We start from the raw sequence: 17,276 nt of genomic DNA, 5'->3' as shown, positions 1-17,276 counted from the left end.
TTCTTTCTTTCAATCAATTCACAGCCAATTAATATACAAACAGGGAAAATTGGGGTTACAATATGACAGAAATTATTTTTTATATCTACACAACTTATTTGAAAAGCTAAACATTTTTTAAAAATGAATATATGCATTTTGATAGAATATCTGACTGCCGTACTAAAGAAGTTACGTTCAAAACGATTTGGGCCCGAGACAATGTGATGGATCAGTCAGGATCTGTGAACAAACTTTTTTTTTCAAGAAAGCACTGGCTTTGGCTCTAGATCTAAAATATTTAACTAAACACACTGATAACAAATGGTTTGAAAACTTTATCTGAACAATATTTCTATGTTTAATCCAAATATTTTCAATCGGAATCCCCGTGACCGTGCAGGTATCGAGACAATACTCCTCTGGGACAATACACCCTTGGACTTTACTCCTCCAGGTCTTTACACCCTAGGACTTTACACCTCCCTTATTTATATACTATAGATATCTATTGTGTAGGCAGTAATAATTATTGATTATTTAAGTTGAAATTGATTTGATTATATAGAGGGAGTTTGTCACACTTACACTGAGTAATTGATAATTAAAAGTTAGGCATGTGGATATTAATCCACTGTTGATGTTAATGAAATAGATTGAAATTGTTTGGGAAATAAAAGTTAATTGGGTATTTTTGTAGGCTCTCAACACAAAATATTTAGCCAAATCTGACTGATATTTTCCAAATAGATTTTAATTCTTTTGTAAATGTTTTAAAAATGAATGCTGGTTCAAAATTCTGTCTTGTTGAAATTTGTTTTTTTTTTTCAGATTTATGTATTATTCAGCTTTCTGATTAATAACTCATTTTTTAACATATTTATTTATAAATATTATATTTTAATTAATAACTCATTATTAAACATTAATGTGAATTGTAATTGACCAATTTAGGATTATTTGTCAAATATTGTGAAGGTAGAAAGATTATATATTAAAAATGATAATTAAAAGGTGTTTGTCAATGCATTTTGTATCAGTCATTACATTTTATAAAACAATATTAAAATATTTTTTAATGTATTATGAAGTTATTTAATTTAAAAGATAATATACATATATTTGAGACAACATTTGTCTGTTTAAAAACTGATCTCATTGCTTTATGATATATATTGTCCAAAATAGAATAATTAATTCTAGAAAAATATATTGTCTTAAATTACATGTTAATATTATCTTTCACATTCCTGTGAAATTCCAATTCAAGCAAGTGTCACTGTTTGATAGTAATGTCACATTCCAGAGATGCTATTATGTCTAGCAATTAGTTAATTCCCACATATCACATGCCTATATTGTTTTATTAAAGTATACATGGAAAAAACTTAAAGAAGGAAAAGAACAATTTCACTTTTTTTAATAATTTTCATAATTTATCATTTCATTCTCATGTAACACTGTAACAAATTAACATATAAAAATGTACTTATATGTATATCTAATAATCAATCATGCACTTCACATCTTAGAAATTTTACTCATATTACTCATAGTCATTTTTAGCCAAGATATCCCAAAATACACAGTCCTAACAAATATATGTTTCTTAATTTATCTGAAGTGTTCGCTTTCTTAAAGTATGTATGCTGGACCTAGCCCAATAGTTTGTACGTGACGCCACACAGACTGTGCCCAGTGGAACGTGCATCCCTTGATCTGCAACCTCGGGAAAACGTCTCTGATTGCGCCCCAAGCAGCTGTAAAAATAATTATTTGAATAAGTCACCCATGTTATATATCAGTATATGGTTGCATAGAAATTATTATAGTAAATGTTATATTATATTCTTATACTCCAAATTTAAACAACTTGTGTTGTATTTCTAGCTTTATGACTTTTGGTTTTTAAATCATTATTACACTTACCAGCCAAAAAGTCGAGTCTCATAGACAGTTATGTAATTACCAGTTTAAAGTTACGTAGATAAAAGTGTTTAACACTTTTGAATATCAGTTATTCTATACACATGATACATGTACAGTACTATTATTTTTGAATGTGAGAGATTTTCTCTCCTCAGCAATGAATGATGTAGACAGTGGAACTTCAGACATAGAAACTTCTGTAATTTCTGGTGTATGATGGATAGGCTCATCAATGTCAATGCTCTCATTCAGTGGTTGGGGCTCTGGCTCAGGTTCTGGCTCTGGTTCTGACTCGGTTACTGGCTCAAATGGCATGTCATGCACGTTGACGGACTCATTGAGTGGATCACCCTCGGTGTCGCTGAACTGAACGTCCATGACCTCTTCCTCACGAAACATGTCTTCAGCTTCATGGTTGTGAGGCGCAGACTTACACGGATCGCAGAGAAAGTCGATGTCTCTGTCCTCCTCAACAATTTTCTTGTATTCATTACGTGAGACCCCTACAAAATAATTTAATTCTATTGTGACTTTGTTGACTTAAGGTGGTTAATCAGATTTTTGTCAACTAATGGATTTTCTAAGTCCAAAGGGGGGCATAATTTGCTCAAAATACATGCTAAGAGTTATAGAACTTGACCCAGTGAGGTTGGTAATTGACCTAGAAAAAGTAAAAATAAGTGTCAAATCTATATGCCTTTTAGTAATAGCTGTATGTACTTGCACGCAAAACGTTAACCAAAATAGTCGAGCTAAAAATTCATAAAAAGTAATAAATTATTCATTTCCAATAGTGATCTTACTCTGTAATATGTCTTTTTGTTCCTTACAAAAAATTTCTAACAGAATATATAATAACTGAAAAATATCAGCCACCTTTAACAAAATGTAAGATTCTCATTTCATGATGCACACGATAATATGAGGCAAATACAGTGTTTACCATTTTATCAGTGATACTGTCCGTAAGAATTGACCTGGCACACTTAATCTTCGCCAATATTTTCGGATGTTTTAGTTAATATACGCAATGACTGTATTTTCAAAATAGCATGTTACAACGGTTAAATATGACAAAATTCAGTAAATGGACCATAAAAATTACGATACGTTTGATCCGGTAAATTGTTAGTTTGCACATAAAACTAATAAAAACAGATCCGGTCAGACATCGGACTCGAACCCACAACCCTGAGGAAATAAATTCCACTTTTGTACAATAAAATCAATAATAACTCCCGAAAGAACTAAAAACTTAGTGGAAAAAAGGTAAATAAGGAAAATAATATAGGTATGTGCTTTATGTTATCAAATTAACAATTTAAAGAGACTGATGTAATGCGACGGAATGTGAGAATAAAATTAACTACTGTAAACCACATTTTCAGAAGTAGATAATGAACCATTTTCTTATTTCAGTAACAGTAAACAATGAAATGGAAATCTTTAAAGGTGGTCAATCACATTTAAACAACATTTAATGACATTTTTCTCTTGCGTTTCTAATGAATTTCATCTAAAAACATAATTTTTAAGGCAAATATTTTACAAATATATTACAATATGTCTAATATTTATACATTTCCTTAGGCAAAGTATGTTTATTAAATTTATACTTATGATAAAATAACTCTATCTTGGTTGGGCAACCAGGATAGGAAAACGAAATTTTAAAAATACCTCCAGTGAAAATCTAATTTGTATTAAGTGTTAAGTGAACATAAATGAGTGTAAATGATCAGATGCTAAATTTCTGAACAAATCCATTACATGGCCAAAATCTGATTATCCACCTTTAAAAAGCTGACTCAAGTTTTTATTTTCACACATATATGTTATAACTCATGTTGTCATGCATTATGACAGAGATCTATGAATTAAATTGAAATGGACAGTTTATTTAAGCAATCATTTTAGCACCTTATGATAATCCTATTACTGGAAAGGTGATTAAATTAACATAATCCTTATAATATTATATAGCAAAGTAGACATCTTGTGTTACACCTGAAACTCATCAAAGGATTGACAGTTGGTTATTTTTAAATAAAATAAATGAATAAATAAACAAACTAGTACCGGTAATCACAGAGTTTTGAAATCATAAAAGTATATTTTTGAATATTAAGTATCAGTAGGAAAAGAAAATTTCATTTATATTTTATTCCAAATAAGTATACATGTACTTCCTGCAAGGTAATATTTTTTTCAGTTAAACATAATGTCAAACATTTGTAGTGAAACAGATTCTGGAAATTTCCTGTCTTTAGTTTTGATTGAAAAAAATAGTGTAGACACATATAAAAATCAGACTCCGAGTCAGATTAAACATTTTTCCCATATCCCTGTCATATTCTTTGTTTCAAAACAACATTTAGATTGGAAACTGCTGAAGAAAAGTGCCAGTTTGATTCTGGTTTAAAAAGAAATGTCTTTTATACTAATGTAATTTAAAAGCACTTACCAGTGTTTCCGCATTTGATATGCTGCCATTTTCCACAGTTGTCACACGACAAGCCAAGATGACGTGTAGCAACAGTCTTAGAACAAAAAGCACACTTATTTGACATTGTAATCCAGTATAGAATAACAGTGTAACATAAATGAAATCTTAGAATAAGACATTATTCCAAGGTAGTCTTAACATATATACCCGGTCAGATAATTAGTGTGCATTGTTCCGATTATGAGTATATCACACAAAACATTTAATTCTTTTAATTTTTTTAATTGCAATCATCATCAAAGGATCAATTAACCTTTGAAATTCTTGTTACTATATTTGGGTGTGCAAAGTTGGTAATTATTGTGTTTATAAGATGCTAATGCTTTAAATATTATCAATCAGTGGTCATTAAAACATCAAAGATTCAGGTGTTAATGTTTCTTTTGTGATGATCAATTGATTAACATAACAATTATATTAAGGTTACTTTAATCTTGAACTTAGAAAAGTGTGACACAAATCATTATCACTTTTGTATTATTACATCTATAAAGTTTGATTTTTAAAATGGAAGTGGCTATTCCTACGGTCCCGTAAGAATAGCCTCACAGGCTATTCCTACGGCTCTCCCGTAAGAATAGTGAAAAGCCCGCAAGTGGCTATTCCTACGGCTCTAAAGACAGTTTTGTATGTCCATTTTGAATTGCACTGTACTTAATTAATTCAGATGGTATATTTCCGAAGAAATTGTTTACTTTTCACTATCACATCGAGAGAACAGGAATTGATATCGAATAATCAGGTCTAGGAAAGTGGTACATTTACAAATTATCTGTAAATTTACAAATAATCTATAAATTTACAGATTTTTCGATCTGTAAATTTACTGATTGTGTGTATGAAAATTGATGAAATTACATTTATCCCCAAAAACGCAGCTTGAAATTAATTGGTTTATTTACAGTATGCACAAATTAACATCATTTGTGAGTTTCAGCCATTTTTATTGACTTTGAATTTTTGGCATTTTCAAAAAAAAATAAAAGTCAACAGAAATGACTGAAAGTTACAATTGACCTTTATTAATCCGTACCATAAGTACATAAGTAGGCCTAAATCAATTAATTTCAAGCTGCAATTTTGAGTCCAAGTATGATTTTAGAAGTTTTCAAACATTTGATCTGTAAATTTATAGTCGAAAAATCTGTAAAATTATAGATTATCTGTAAATTTACAGATAATCTGTAAATATGCCACTTTCCAATACCTGATAATGGAAAAGGCTGTTCGAAAATATACGAGTTGAATTAATTAAGTACAATGCAATACAAGATGGACTTACAAAACTGTCTTTAGAGCCGTAGGAATAGCCACCTGCGGGCTATTTCACTATTCTTACGGCAGAGCCGTAGGAATAGCCTGTGAGGCTATTCTTACGGGACCGTAGGAATAGCCACTTCCTTTTAAAAAATAAACAAGATTTTATACTCATAATTTTGAATAAAATAATTAAATATATGAAAAAGTTGTAAAAATATATATATATAACCTTGGACTTTACACCTCCCTTTTGGAGGAGTAATGTCTCAGGTTTGGAAGGTGTAAAGTCCCAGGATGTATTGTCCCAGAGGAGTAAAGACCTGTATTCACCGTGCACGTCTTACAAGTCGGGCTTTGTTCTTTTCACTGTATAATTTGAACAATCGTAGAACGTGCATACTTCATCACCTACCGGCACATCGAAGGCCATGTGTGGCACTAGCACAGACACTCCAGGTTTAAAACAAATGATGAACAACACCATAACTCCTGACTTTTTGAGTTTGTGTCATCAGCTACATGTAGATCTATTACGAACGCATGGATTCCGATCAATATCACTTTAACGCATTAAAACAGCGATAAAACCTGTTTACCGTTATCATTCCGGACCGCGTAATCAGAAAAAAATTTTTTTTTTCGGCGATTTTTATGTACGTGCGGGCGGGTGAATTTTTTTTTCTTTTTCTCGGGAATGAAATCATTGATGCGGTAGTTCCGACGAACGACAAATCAATTTGATATGGCCTTACAGAACTTTTTTTTTTCTGGGACCAGACATGTAATTTTTTAAGTAGTACATACTGTAAAATAAGTAGTACTTGCAGAGGGCTAATTTTCATGGATTCATTGATTGAATTAGTCCATGAAGACAAGTGAAGTCCCAATAAACAAGTGATTTTATCTTTGAGAGTTAAAAATCATAATCCTATGAAATTATTATTTTGGTTAGAATCGCAAAATGTTGCCCAGGAAATTGAATGATTTCACAGTAATATTATACCTCATGTTTTACAGTACTTCCCAGGTAGAGAAGAAGTGTCAGACTATCTGTTTAAGGTATCAGCATGGTTACGTAGTGCTGGCTCAGAAATTACAGGGGATCAGTGGATCACTTCACTAGATGATAAACAGGTATGTCTACAACACAGTGAGATCAAACCAGTTCAGTTAGGGTACAATTTCTAGTCATGTATTCATCAAAACTTGGTCCAAAACTTGAACTTACACATTAGAATCCCACAGTTTCTTGTTACTCTGTTTTGTTTAAATTTTCACAGATTTTAATAAAATTTTACTGAAACATAAACATTAGAACTACAACAAAACGCATGTTCAGGTTCTTGATAAAGGAGCTTTTGGCTAATTGAATATTTGACAGGTTAAAGGTTCATTACAAAGCCTAAAAATGTTATAATTTGCTAATATCAACAGTTTTCAGTACACTGGATGTGTTAACTGGAAACTGACCCATAAATGACATGAACAATATGTACAACACTGTTGCAATTCAAACTGAAATAATGTTTTTCAGTTGTTTACAATTGTCAGACATCTTTAGATGAAGTAGGTGGGCCATCTAAACAAACGCACTCAATTGTTCATCATTTCTGACAATTGTATGATATTTGAAATGCATCCACCTTTATCGTAAGTGTATGAAACAAGGTACACAATATATTTACGAAATCTCTGGTAGAGTATGCAGTAATTGCATTTTGTTTATCTGTTAGTTTTCACTTTGATTTAAGATTGTAACTTTCGGAAACTTTACTCTCAAAAGAAGTTTATGCTTTCAAATTCCAGTCGATGGAAGAATTTCTCCCAGAGCGTATAGAGTGGGTTGGTTGCGCAGGAAGTGAGGCGCGGTTTAGAGGCTACCCGTGTGGAATGTGGACACTGTTCCACACTCTTACAGTAGCAGCATACCAGAAAGGAAGAGCAAGTGTGTATATTATTGTGTTTTAGTGATTTACAACTTTTATTTTTATAAAAAAAAATGGCAGAATACTGTGATAATGGTGGAATACTGATATAACATTGGTATTTTTGACTGTACAATTCATTTGTTAGGGACTAATTTTTTAGGTTGCATCAGTCCTGGAAATTGTATCCCAACAAACAAATAATCCGCATTCATTTTATCTTCAGAAGTTCAAATCCATGCATTCATTTCCCCACAAAGCAGCCACCAAAATCATAAAATTTCATACTAATGATATTAAATGATGTTGCAATATTTATTTTTGCCCATTGATACCTTCAGCTCTTTCAGACATTTTGTTATCTGCTCTAGCGTGTACAAAGAGAAAGCAGTCAAAACAATGGCAGGAAAGTGAGTTATGAGAAGTTTGTAAAACAATTTTTGTTAAATGGATCAATGTGAAAATGTTAAATCAACAAATAAATCCTGCAACATCCAAACTACAATTGTGATTTACAAACATTGCATTTGTGTTGAAAATATCAAGATTTCAGCATAGTGCACTCGAGAATTTGTTGAAGATTTTAAAAATAATGAAAAACACCCAAGCTTCTTATGTATGTTTTCCATTTTCAGATCCTAAAGATGTACCACTGGACGTCCTTAGTGCTATACAGGGCTACATGAAATATTTCTTCGGCTGTCAGATTTGTGTGGAACATTTTCTCAAAATGGTAGACTTCATTACTCCAGATGACAGAACACCAGAGGGCGCTGTAATGTGGTTGTGGCGAGCACACAACATGGCGAACAAGAGACTCCATGGCGACCAGTCTGAGGATCCTAAACATCCAAAGATCCAGTTTCCTTCTAAAAATCTGTGTCCAGAATGTCGTAATGGTGATAACTGGAGTAATGACAAAGTTTTAGAGTTTTTGCTTTCATTTTATGCGAGACTAAATATTGTGCCTGTAGCAGACGACAGTAATGAGGAGGAAGTAGGAAGAACCAGTAAGTCCGCAGATAATGACAGTAACAAGCTTGATTGGTGGGAATTGCAGCAGAGAAAGAATGATCTGGAAAAAATAAGGTCTTTAAGACAGCAGAAATCAGAAAAGCGGCAAAACAAGAAGGTAGAAAAGTTAGCAAAACTATCTGTGATAGATAAAAATATAGATCTGCATTATGGACATTTCAAAAATGATCGTAACAGAGGTTATAATGAGAATAAATCAATTATATTTGGATGGGGGTTTAGTAATTTAGATATGAGCATGTGCGTTACGTTTTACGTGTTATGTACACTTATGATAATGGTTTTATATTACCATTTCATTGTCAGGAGAAAATACAGACCCTGTTCAGTTTTTTGCTAAAGTTTTTATTTATTTTACAGTGACAAAGATATATACATTCTTAAATGACAAGATCAGCTTTTACTCTGAATTTTCTATTTTTTAGCTCGACTATTCGAAGAATAAGTAGAGCTATCCTACTCACCACGGCGTCGGCGTCGGCGTCGGCGTCACACCCTGGTTAAGTTTTTCGTACCAGTCCACATTTTGACAAAGTCTTTTGAGATAAAGCTTTGAAACTTTCAACACTTGTTTACAATCACCATGTCCAGCTATAGGCAAGAGTACATAACTCTGTCAAGCATTTTGACTGAATTATGGCCCCTTTTGACTTAGAAATCTTGGTTAAGTTTTTCGTACCTGTTCATATTTTGACTTACTCTTTTGAGATAAAGCTTTGAAACTTTCAACACTTGTTTACCATCACCATGTCCAGTTGTAGGCAAGAGTACATAACTCTGTCAAGCATTTTGACTGAATTATGGCCCCTTTTGACTTAGAAATCTTGGTTAAGTTTTTCGTACCAGTTTATAATATGACAAAGTCTTTTCTGATAAAGCTTTGAAACTTTCAACTCTTGTTTACCATCACCATGTCCAGTTGTAGGCAAGAGTACATAACTCCATCAAGCATTTTGGATGAATTATTGCCCCTTTTTGACTTAGAAATCTTGGTTAAGTTTTTCGTACCAGTCTATATTTTGACAAAGTCTTTTGAGATAAAGCTTTGAAACTTTCAACACTTGTTTACCATCACCATGTGCAGTTGTAGGCAAGAGTACATAACTCCATCAAGCATTTTGGCTGAATTATGGCCCCTTCTGACTTAGAAATCTTGGTTAAGTTTTTCGTACCAGTTTATATTTTGTGTAAAGTGTTTGACATATGGCTTTGAAACTTTTATATATTGTTCAGTATTATAGTCTCTATCAATAGGCAAGAGTACATAACTGTGTGTCGTCTTTTTTGGCTGAATTATGGCCCTTTTTGAACTTGGAAATTGGTTCTGTTTTCGTATATGTCCATGTTTTGTCAAGACTATTTGACATATGGCTTTTAAACTTTAAACACTTGTTTATCATTATGATTTCCATCTGTAGGGAAGAGTACATAACTCTGACAACTATTTTGGCTGAATTATGGACCGTTTTGGAGTTTTAAATTTTTGTCAAAACTATTTGAACTGTGGCTTTGAAACTTTTAACACTAGTATATCAACATGATTTCCATCTGTAGGCAAGTGTACATAACTCTGTCAACTATTTTGACTGAATTATGACCCTTTTTATATATAACTTAACATATTTGCCATCATGGTCAAACATTGCCATTTAGTGCAAGACTAATCGAAATCCACAAATACAGGAACATTTTTTGTTTAATCAATTTTTTTCTTTTGTCTAAAAATCAATGGAAATATTTTGACCCCATTCTTCAATCAATTCTTCGAATAGTCGAGCGCGCTGTCATCCGACAGCTCTTGTTTGTGATTGGTGGCATTATTACTCATACTGCTGGTATGTACTGAAAGCTGCCAATTTTTGTGTATATTTCAGATATAAATGTCCGAGCTTTACTTACATGTAATTATGCTTTAATATATTTTGCTTGTTTGGTAAATGGTTGTATTTTTCATTACTTGAATGTACAATGTAATTTGTACTCATTCTGTCTCATTTTATCTCACATATCTTTCATGACCATATCATTTATTTTTACCTTATTCTCTACAAGGAATGACGTCTCTCGTATCAAATGTTAAGTGGACCATGATCGTATAAAGCATTTTGAATCACTGTTAGGCATATCAACTACATTTGTGTGTTCGGATATGTAAAAACGGTTGTCCCGCTGTTTGAAGGGCAACATTAAGAACTGTTGCCCTTGACTTATCAGCCTCTTCTACAGTTCTAAAGTTGTCCCTGTTACCTCGGTGAAAATAGTTTTGACTGTTCTCAGAATACACATGAAATGAATAAATATTATTGATAGTGTATAATGAAATGTCATATTTAGCAAACTTTTATCAAAGTTATTTGTAAACAACATATTTAACTGTTACTAATAGTTTCTGTTAGTTGTTAACAGATTAATTGATGAAATTTAAATAAATACATGATAACTTGCTGAACTTACTACCAAAATTTTAGAATTTTTTTTGTGTTCTATTTAAGAAATAATATATCTCATCCAGTGATTTGTCGTTGAATAAATCATTGCTTGGAGTTCAGATGCGAAGGAATTATATCACGAGGGCGTAGCCCGAGTGATATAATAATACGCATCTGAACGACAAGCAATGATTTATTCAAGAGCAAATCACTAAATGAGATATATTATTTCGATTCTAACACGTTATAAAGGATTTTAAAGTACATCCTTAATGACATGCATTAAATATTTGCGCGTTTTCAATCGGTTTCTTTTCCAGCGCGCCGCTATGCCGCTTGACGCCATGACGTAATAATTGTGACGTCAGAGCAGTGATTTGTTGTATGATAATTCACTGCTTTCTTCCTTCTTTGTTTAATAGGAAAATGAATCGGATCGTGTTAGAATTTATGTTTTAAACTGTCGAAAGTGAAAATTCAGAAATATGTTTTATACAAATACCATTTAAGGTTGAGATCATTTTGTTACTATAGTAACAAACAGCTGAACACTTTAGGCGGCCTACTGTTTACATGTGTATTTCATTTCCATTTTACTTACATTCAGATTATAATCTACAACTAGTTATTTATTCTTTCTCTGTATTTTGTAATGTTTAAAATTGTATTTAAAATGTATAACTTAATTTGCATGTTTTTAAAAGTTTTAGCATGAAATTAAGCATTTCTTGATATTGCCAATGATGTTTGATTTCTCATGTAATTATATTCACATTGATTGAACAGACTCGTACTGAGCTTTTATTTTTGCTTGTGTTCTATGTTTCCAAACGCTCTACTTTAATACAGTAATACAGATTTTAATCTACACTCGAAATTATAAGTGTATTTGACTTGTAAGTTTTAAAATGACGTTGCTTGAAGGTTGAGCATTCCGGAGGTCACAATGCTCAAATGGCTGTTAATCATTTGTTTAAGGATGTCGCATCATCATAAGAGATATATGCAGTTTACCCACCACAATAGATTTCTTAAATAAATACTGCTGCAACTTTTATATTTCATCAGCATTCACAGAATAAAATATTAGAAAACTACTACATTTCCTATCTGTATATCCAGTAAAACATGTGTTCATTGTTTACCAAAACCATTGACTGTATAAAGAAATTTTCCAACTGTCTGTTGAAATCTATGTCAAACTGAAGAATGAACACTTGAAGATAATTTTGTAGGCTACAAGATTAATGAATAAATTCGTTATAAGTTTGTTTGTTTACCGGTATGTAACATCATGTGATAGGTGTTAACATTTATTATTTTGAAGAAAAAAATCAGTACACTGAGATAGGACTCGTAATTGGTGAAAACACATGTAGGTCTGTGTAAAATATTGTGTTTGTGAACATGGCTGTATGCTTGTTTAGTAAAATCTGTGTGCACATTCCTGGCTCTACACAAGTATTAAATGTTAAATGTTTTGTATGTGTATGTGTGCTTTTTTTTTGTTTCGTGTAATTTCAGTGTCCAGATCAAGGCCCATATTCAAAAATGTTTAAAGTCTGAAACTTTGACTTTAAAATGCTAAATGTACATTTTGCTCTGGCATTGTCAAACATGCATAGATGAGATGGAAATTACATTCTGCAGTTAATGATGACTCAGCAAAATTTCAGCAGTATGACTAAGCTATAGAGAAAGTTAACACTTCAAACGTTAATGAATACGAGCCCAGAAGATGAACTTAAGCGTTTTTTTTTATCTGCATAAAATATTTGTAGGAATGATATGATAGAAGTAGTTAGGTTGTAAGTTGTGATGTGAACATTTAAATATAGCATGTGTATAGATACGATAATTTCATTTTGGAACATTACAGAGCATAATTCCACTGTATGTGTTTGTTTTACGCTTTTTATGTATGTTTTGTTACTAGTCAAATGGTGCAATTATTTTAGAATATATCAAAATATACATATATGATATGTATAAATTTTAATATGACAAAATCATGTGAATTTTAAATGATACATGTTAAAGCTGATGTCATGTCGACTTACTATTAAGGGTCCAAGAAATAGTTCTACAATATATGGTCTACTATGTTACATTTAGGTATATTAGGATGAAATAGTCAATAGCATAAGTGTTTTCTGATTGATAACATTGACATGCAGATTTTGAGGAACATTTAACCTCTTCTTCATGTTTAAATCAATTAAAACATGCTTCTGTTATAATTTATTTCTTAAATATAGATTGTAGACAAATTGGTTAGTAACTTATTTTAATTACGAGCAGTAGAAAGTGAATACATTTTTTTCCCTGGTAGTTATAACACAGGAGTTAAGCAGTAGATTTAGGGATGTCAGAAAATTCTATGGATGATGACTGGTTATAACAGAGAACTTAATTCATCACCAGATCTAGAAGTATATATATCTAATCTCTTTTTAAAAAAATGTCTACCCATTAATGAATAGTATTGATGTTGATAATTTGTTATAAGCCAAGAATTACAGGGAAAATCACTCTGTATACTATGATTTTATTTTGTGCATAAAGTGTAAAATATTTTACTACACATTTTACAGACCAAAGATTTATGTTAAATACGACCCTTTACTTTTTACTAACAAATTCATAATTATCATATCAAAGTTCTTGCTCATATTTCTTAATTTTCCACTGAGCCAGAATATGAGCTGCTTTAAAACATTGAATTTGATTAATGAATACATTAGTAACTTTTATAAGATAGAAATTGTTTTGTTATTGTAACTTACAATTACGGTGTCAGAATCATGTTAATTTTGCATCTGGCATGGTTAAAGGTTATCTTGCAGTATCATGTTAGTTCTTGTGTATTATGACTTTGTAATTTTTCATTCCTATTTTATTGTTCTTCTATGCTATCGTGTTTTATTTTACATGTTTATATGACAAGTGTATTATTTGTTGTGATTATATACAGCATGGACCATCCTTACATAGCCAAGTTTGATTGATGATTGTAAACTGAATCATTCATGTACAGCATGCTTACAAGGCCAAGATTGTTTAATGATTGTAAACTGAATCATTCATGTACAGCATGCTTACAAGGCCAAGATTGTTTAATGATTGTTACATGAATCACTCATGTACAGCAAGCTTACAAGGCCAAGATTGTTTAATGATTGTTGTAGGAATCACTCATGAACAGCTTGCTTACAAGGCCAAGATTGTTTAATGATTGTGATATGAATCACTCATGTACAGCATGCTTACAAGGCCAAGATTGTTTAATGATTGTTACATGAATCACTCGTGTACAGCATGCTTACAAGGCCAAGATTATTTAATGATTGTTGTAGGAATCACTCATGAACAGCTTGCTTACAAGGCCAAGATTGTTTAATGATTGTGATATGAATCACTCATGTACAGCATGCTTACAAGGCCAAGATTGTTTAATGATTGTTACATGAATCACTCATGTACAGCATACTTACAAGGCCAAGATTGTTTAATGATTGTTACATGAATCAATCATGTACAGCAAGCTTACAAGGCCAAGATTGTTTAATGATTGTTACATGAATCACTCATGTACAGCATGCTTACAAGGCCAAGATTGTTTAATGATTGTGTATGAATCACTCATGTAAATCTTGTCAAATGCTGATCTTTACTTAAGCATGTAATTGCATATACTGTGGAGTCTTTTAATTGTGTTGGCTGAAAATTTCACGGTTTCAGTGAAAACCACTGCTCATAAGCGCATGAATTTGTTAATTCTAAATTTGATAAAAGAAATTTGAATTTTATTTGTTCATTAACTTTTAGGGATTCAGTTTCTCCGATTTATGCAACCCTGAAAATGAATCATCAGCAAATCAAGCCTTTAGCCTGTTGCCGGCAAGTGATTTTTGCCTATGCGACCAGTGCAGACCAAGATCAGCCTGCATGTCTGCTATTGTGTCAATAAATTTTCATTGAACACCCCTTCAAATAATAAATGGTACTGCCCAAATTGAATGATAGAGCAGTCCATTTTAGAATTTAGCAGGGTAAAGGTTTTAAATGATTTCACATCATATGCATTTTAATTGACTATGTTATTTTTAATTAATACAGTACTTTTATATAAAGTACTTGAAAATGTTCCTTAAATAAAATGTTTTCTAAACTGGTGCAAGTTTAAGCACACAACATATCAAACAATCAGACAATGTCTTACATTAGTGTAAGACGGGAAGCTCAAAGTGCTGTCTGCTCACATTCAATGCGAAATCCTTAACTTTTGTAGCTTTAAATAGATTTTGTGAGATTATAAATGTTCTGAAATTTTTCTGGAGTGTCTTTTTAGACAAAATGACTTATTTTTTCTTCGCGAAATAAGGACTTTGTAATAAAAAGATTTTTATTTTTTTAATGAATGAAAATACAAATGAAGGTTCTAAATGGACTATCCTCCGAAATAGTTTATGTTGCATACATTGTTTGTTATCAAATGTCATGCTGCCGTTTGTGAATGTTAAGGAGAGTTATTGTCATGTCAGCCCTTCTGCTTAGCTCAGTAGGAGAGCACAGATCTGTGGATCTCAGGGCCGAGAGTTCAGTTCTTGGGCGGGGCGCATGTTCTCAGTGAGGATTTGATAGAAGACATTGACATTGTTTCTGAAATCATTCGTCTTCCACCTCTGATTCATGTGGGGAAGTTGGTAGTTACTTGCGGAGAACAGGTTTGTACTGGTACAGAATCCAGGAACACTGTTTAGGTTAACAGCCAGCCGTTACATAACAAATACTGTTGAAAAACAGTGTTAAACCAAAAACAGACAAATAAATTATTGTCCATGTCGGCCAAATGCATGAGGATATATGGTGTTGAATTCATCGGCCTACTGTGTATAAAACAAGTTTTATCTGCGCTCTAAATATGTCTAAAGAAAAGATATGTTCACAGATTTTTGAGGAGTTTTTATTATCATTCTATGGAAGTATCTATCATGAATAGACTGATCAACAACAAAAATATTTTTGTTTTGAATAATTGTAGAATGAGATGTGACTCTTATGCAGTTGTGTCATAGCTGCATGTTTGTTCAATAGAATTTTGTTATGGATAAATTGTACACTTTTGTCACTCCATTCATTGAAAGGGATGGACAGAAGTTTAGTTCTCTGACAGTGCAGGTATTAGTATGCAAGACTCTTGGTAGTTGTGTAATTTGCAGGTTTGATTTTAGACTGTGTTATCAGTAACAAATAAATATGTCTATCTCCTACCTCGGGTCTTTACTGATTGGCTCTGATGCAAAACAGATATATAATCACCCAGTATTGATACAATCTCTAGGGAAAAATCACATACCCTCATGCTTCCATACTAGATTTATTGCTTACATTTACACATGTGTAGTCATATTATACTTTAATATTAGCCTAATTTATGGCTTAAATAACAATGTAAACAAGCTGAGTACAAAAACATAGAAAGATAGAGTTATTGAGTAACTTTTGGCCTAGTGAAAATATTTAATATGATTTATTGTATGTTTGTATTATTTATAGGTTAATTGGTTTAACCCATTTTCAACATAATTTAAGTTACTAAACTGAACAATTGTCAGTTAGCGTTCTGAGATTCTTTACCAGTACTCGTTTGTTCACTATATTTAAGTAATTGACAACTTCTTCACCTGTGTCCAAGGTGGAAGATGACTTACATGCTGTCATGGTAAATTAGCCCTGGAGAAGATATGCTGTGTCAGGGGATTGAACAGGCAACCTCCAGATACATAGTATTGTGTACCAAGTACAGCTGGCAGAGTTTTTGTTTGATTTATTAGATGCATCTCAATTAACATTCTACTTACAAAATTGTCAATTTTTTATTTTATTATTTCAGTGTACTGAGTTCTTCATAGATGTGAATAGCAGAACTTACACAATGTATTTGGAAAGACATGCTTCTGTTTATGTAAAATTTTTACATTCCAATACAAATATACTGCAAGACATTTATGTGTGTATTGTCTTTGTTTATTGTGTACATATATAGCGTCACTGTGGCAGTATTCAGTATACACCAGAAAATATCATTTATCTCACCCCTTTATGATAGCAGCCTGTGTAAGGTAAAAGAATCATTCAGTATATATTTAGATCTATCATACTGAATAAAAGCTGTTTACCTTACTGTCTTGTTAGTCATCCATATTTTAA

The 17,276-nt window shown here is 32.0% G+C and overlaps 2 protein-coding genes across 4 annotated transcripts in view; one reads left to right on the top strand and one right to left on the bottom strand.

Moving 5' to 3' along the window:
• Positions 1 to 6,198, bottom strand: part of LOC123548012 (G2/M phase-specific E3 ubiquitin-protein ligase-like) — a 28,880-nt gene extending 22,682 nt beyond the window's left edge. The window contains exon 1 of the mRNA XM_053524759.1: positions 6,087 to 6,198. The gene's annotated coding sequence lies outside the window, so the exon portion shown is untranslated. The remainder of the gene's footprint in view (positions 1 to 6,086) is intronic.
• An 88-nt stretch (positions 6,199 to 6,286) lies between these two features.
• On the top strand, positions 6,287 to 17,071 carry LOC123548025 (sulfhydryl oxidase 2-like). 3 transcript variants are annotated; one of them, XM_053524757.1, is made up of 5 exons: positions 6,288 to 6,808; positions 7,481 to 7,619; positions 8,235 to 8,731; positions 10,509 to 10,535; positions 16,960 to 17,071. In XM_053524757.1, exons 2-4 carry the CDS (start codon positions 7,484 to 7,486, stop codon positions 10,512 to 10,514), a joined length of 639 nt encoding a protein of 212 aa, XP_053380732.1. In that variant the 5' UTR covers positions 6,288 to 6,808; positions 7,481 to 7,483; the 3' UTR covers positions 10,515 to 10,535; positions 16,960 to 17,071. The 3 variants fall into 3 exon arrangements, with proteins under 3 accessions (XP_053380731.1, XP_053380732.1, XP_045191199.2); XM_045335264.2 differs by having other exon boundaries at positions 10,509 to 17,071; XM_053524756.1 differs by lacking the exons at positions 10,509 to 10,535; positions 16,960 to 17,071 and having other exon boundaries at positions 6,287 to 6,808; positions 8,235 to 10,476.
• The last annotated feature ends 205 nt before the right edge of the window (positions 17,072 to 17,276 follow it).

Source organism: Mercenaria mercenaria, chromosome 15 (genome assembly GCF_021730395.1).
Source record: "Mercenaria mercenaria strain notata chromosome 15, MADL_Memer_1, whole genome shotgun sequence".
Classification (NCBI taxonomy): Eukaryota; Metazoa; Mollusca; class Bivalvia; order Venerida; family Veneridae; genus Mercenaria; species Mercenaria mercenaria.
This window is presented reverse-complemented; position numbering and strand designations above follow the sequence as displayed.

Coding starts and splice junctions, on each gene's coding strand:
- LOC123548025 (XM_053524756.1), top strand. CDS start 7,484: ATGGAAGAATTTCTCCCAGAGCGTATAGAGTGGGTTGGTTGCGCAGGA. Junction 7,620..8,234: donor ATACCAGAAAGGAAGAGCAA/GTGTGTATATTA, acceptor TTCCATTTTCAG/ATCCTAAAGATGTACCACTG.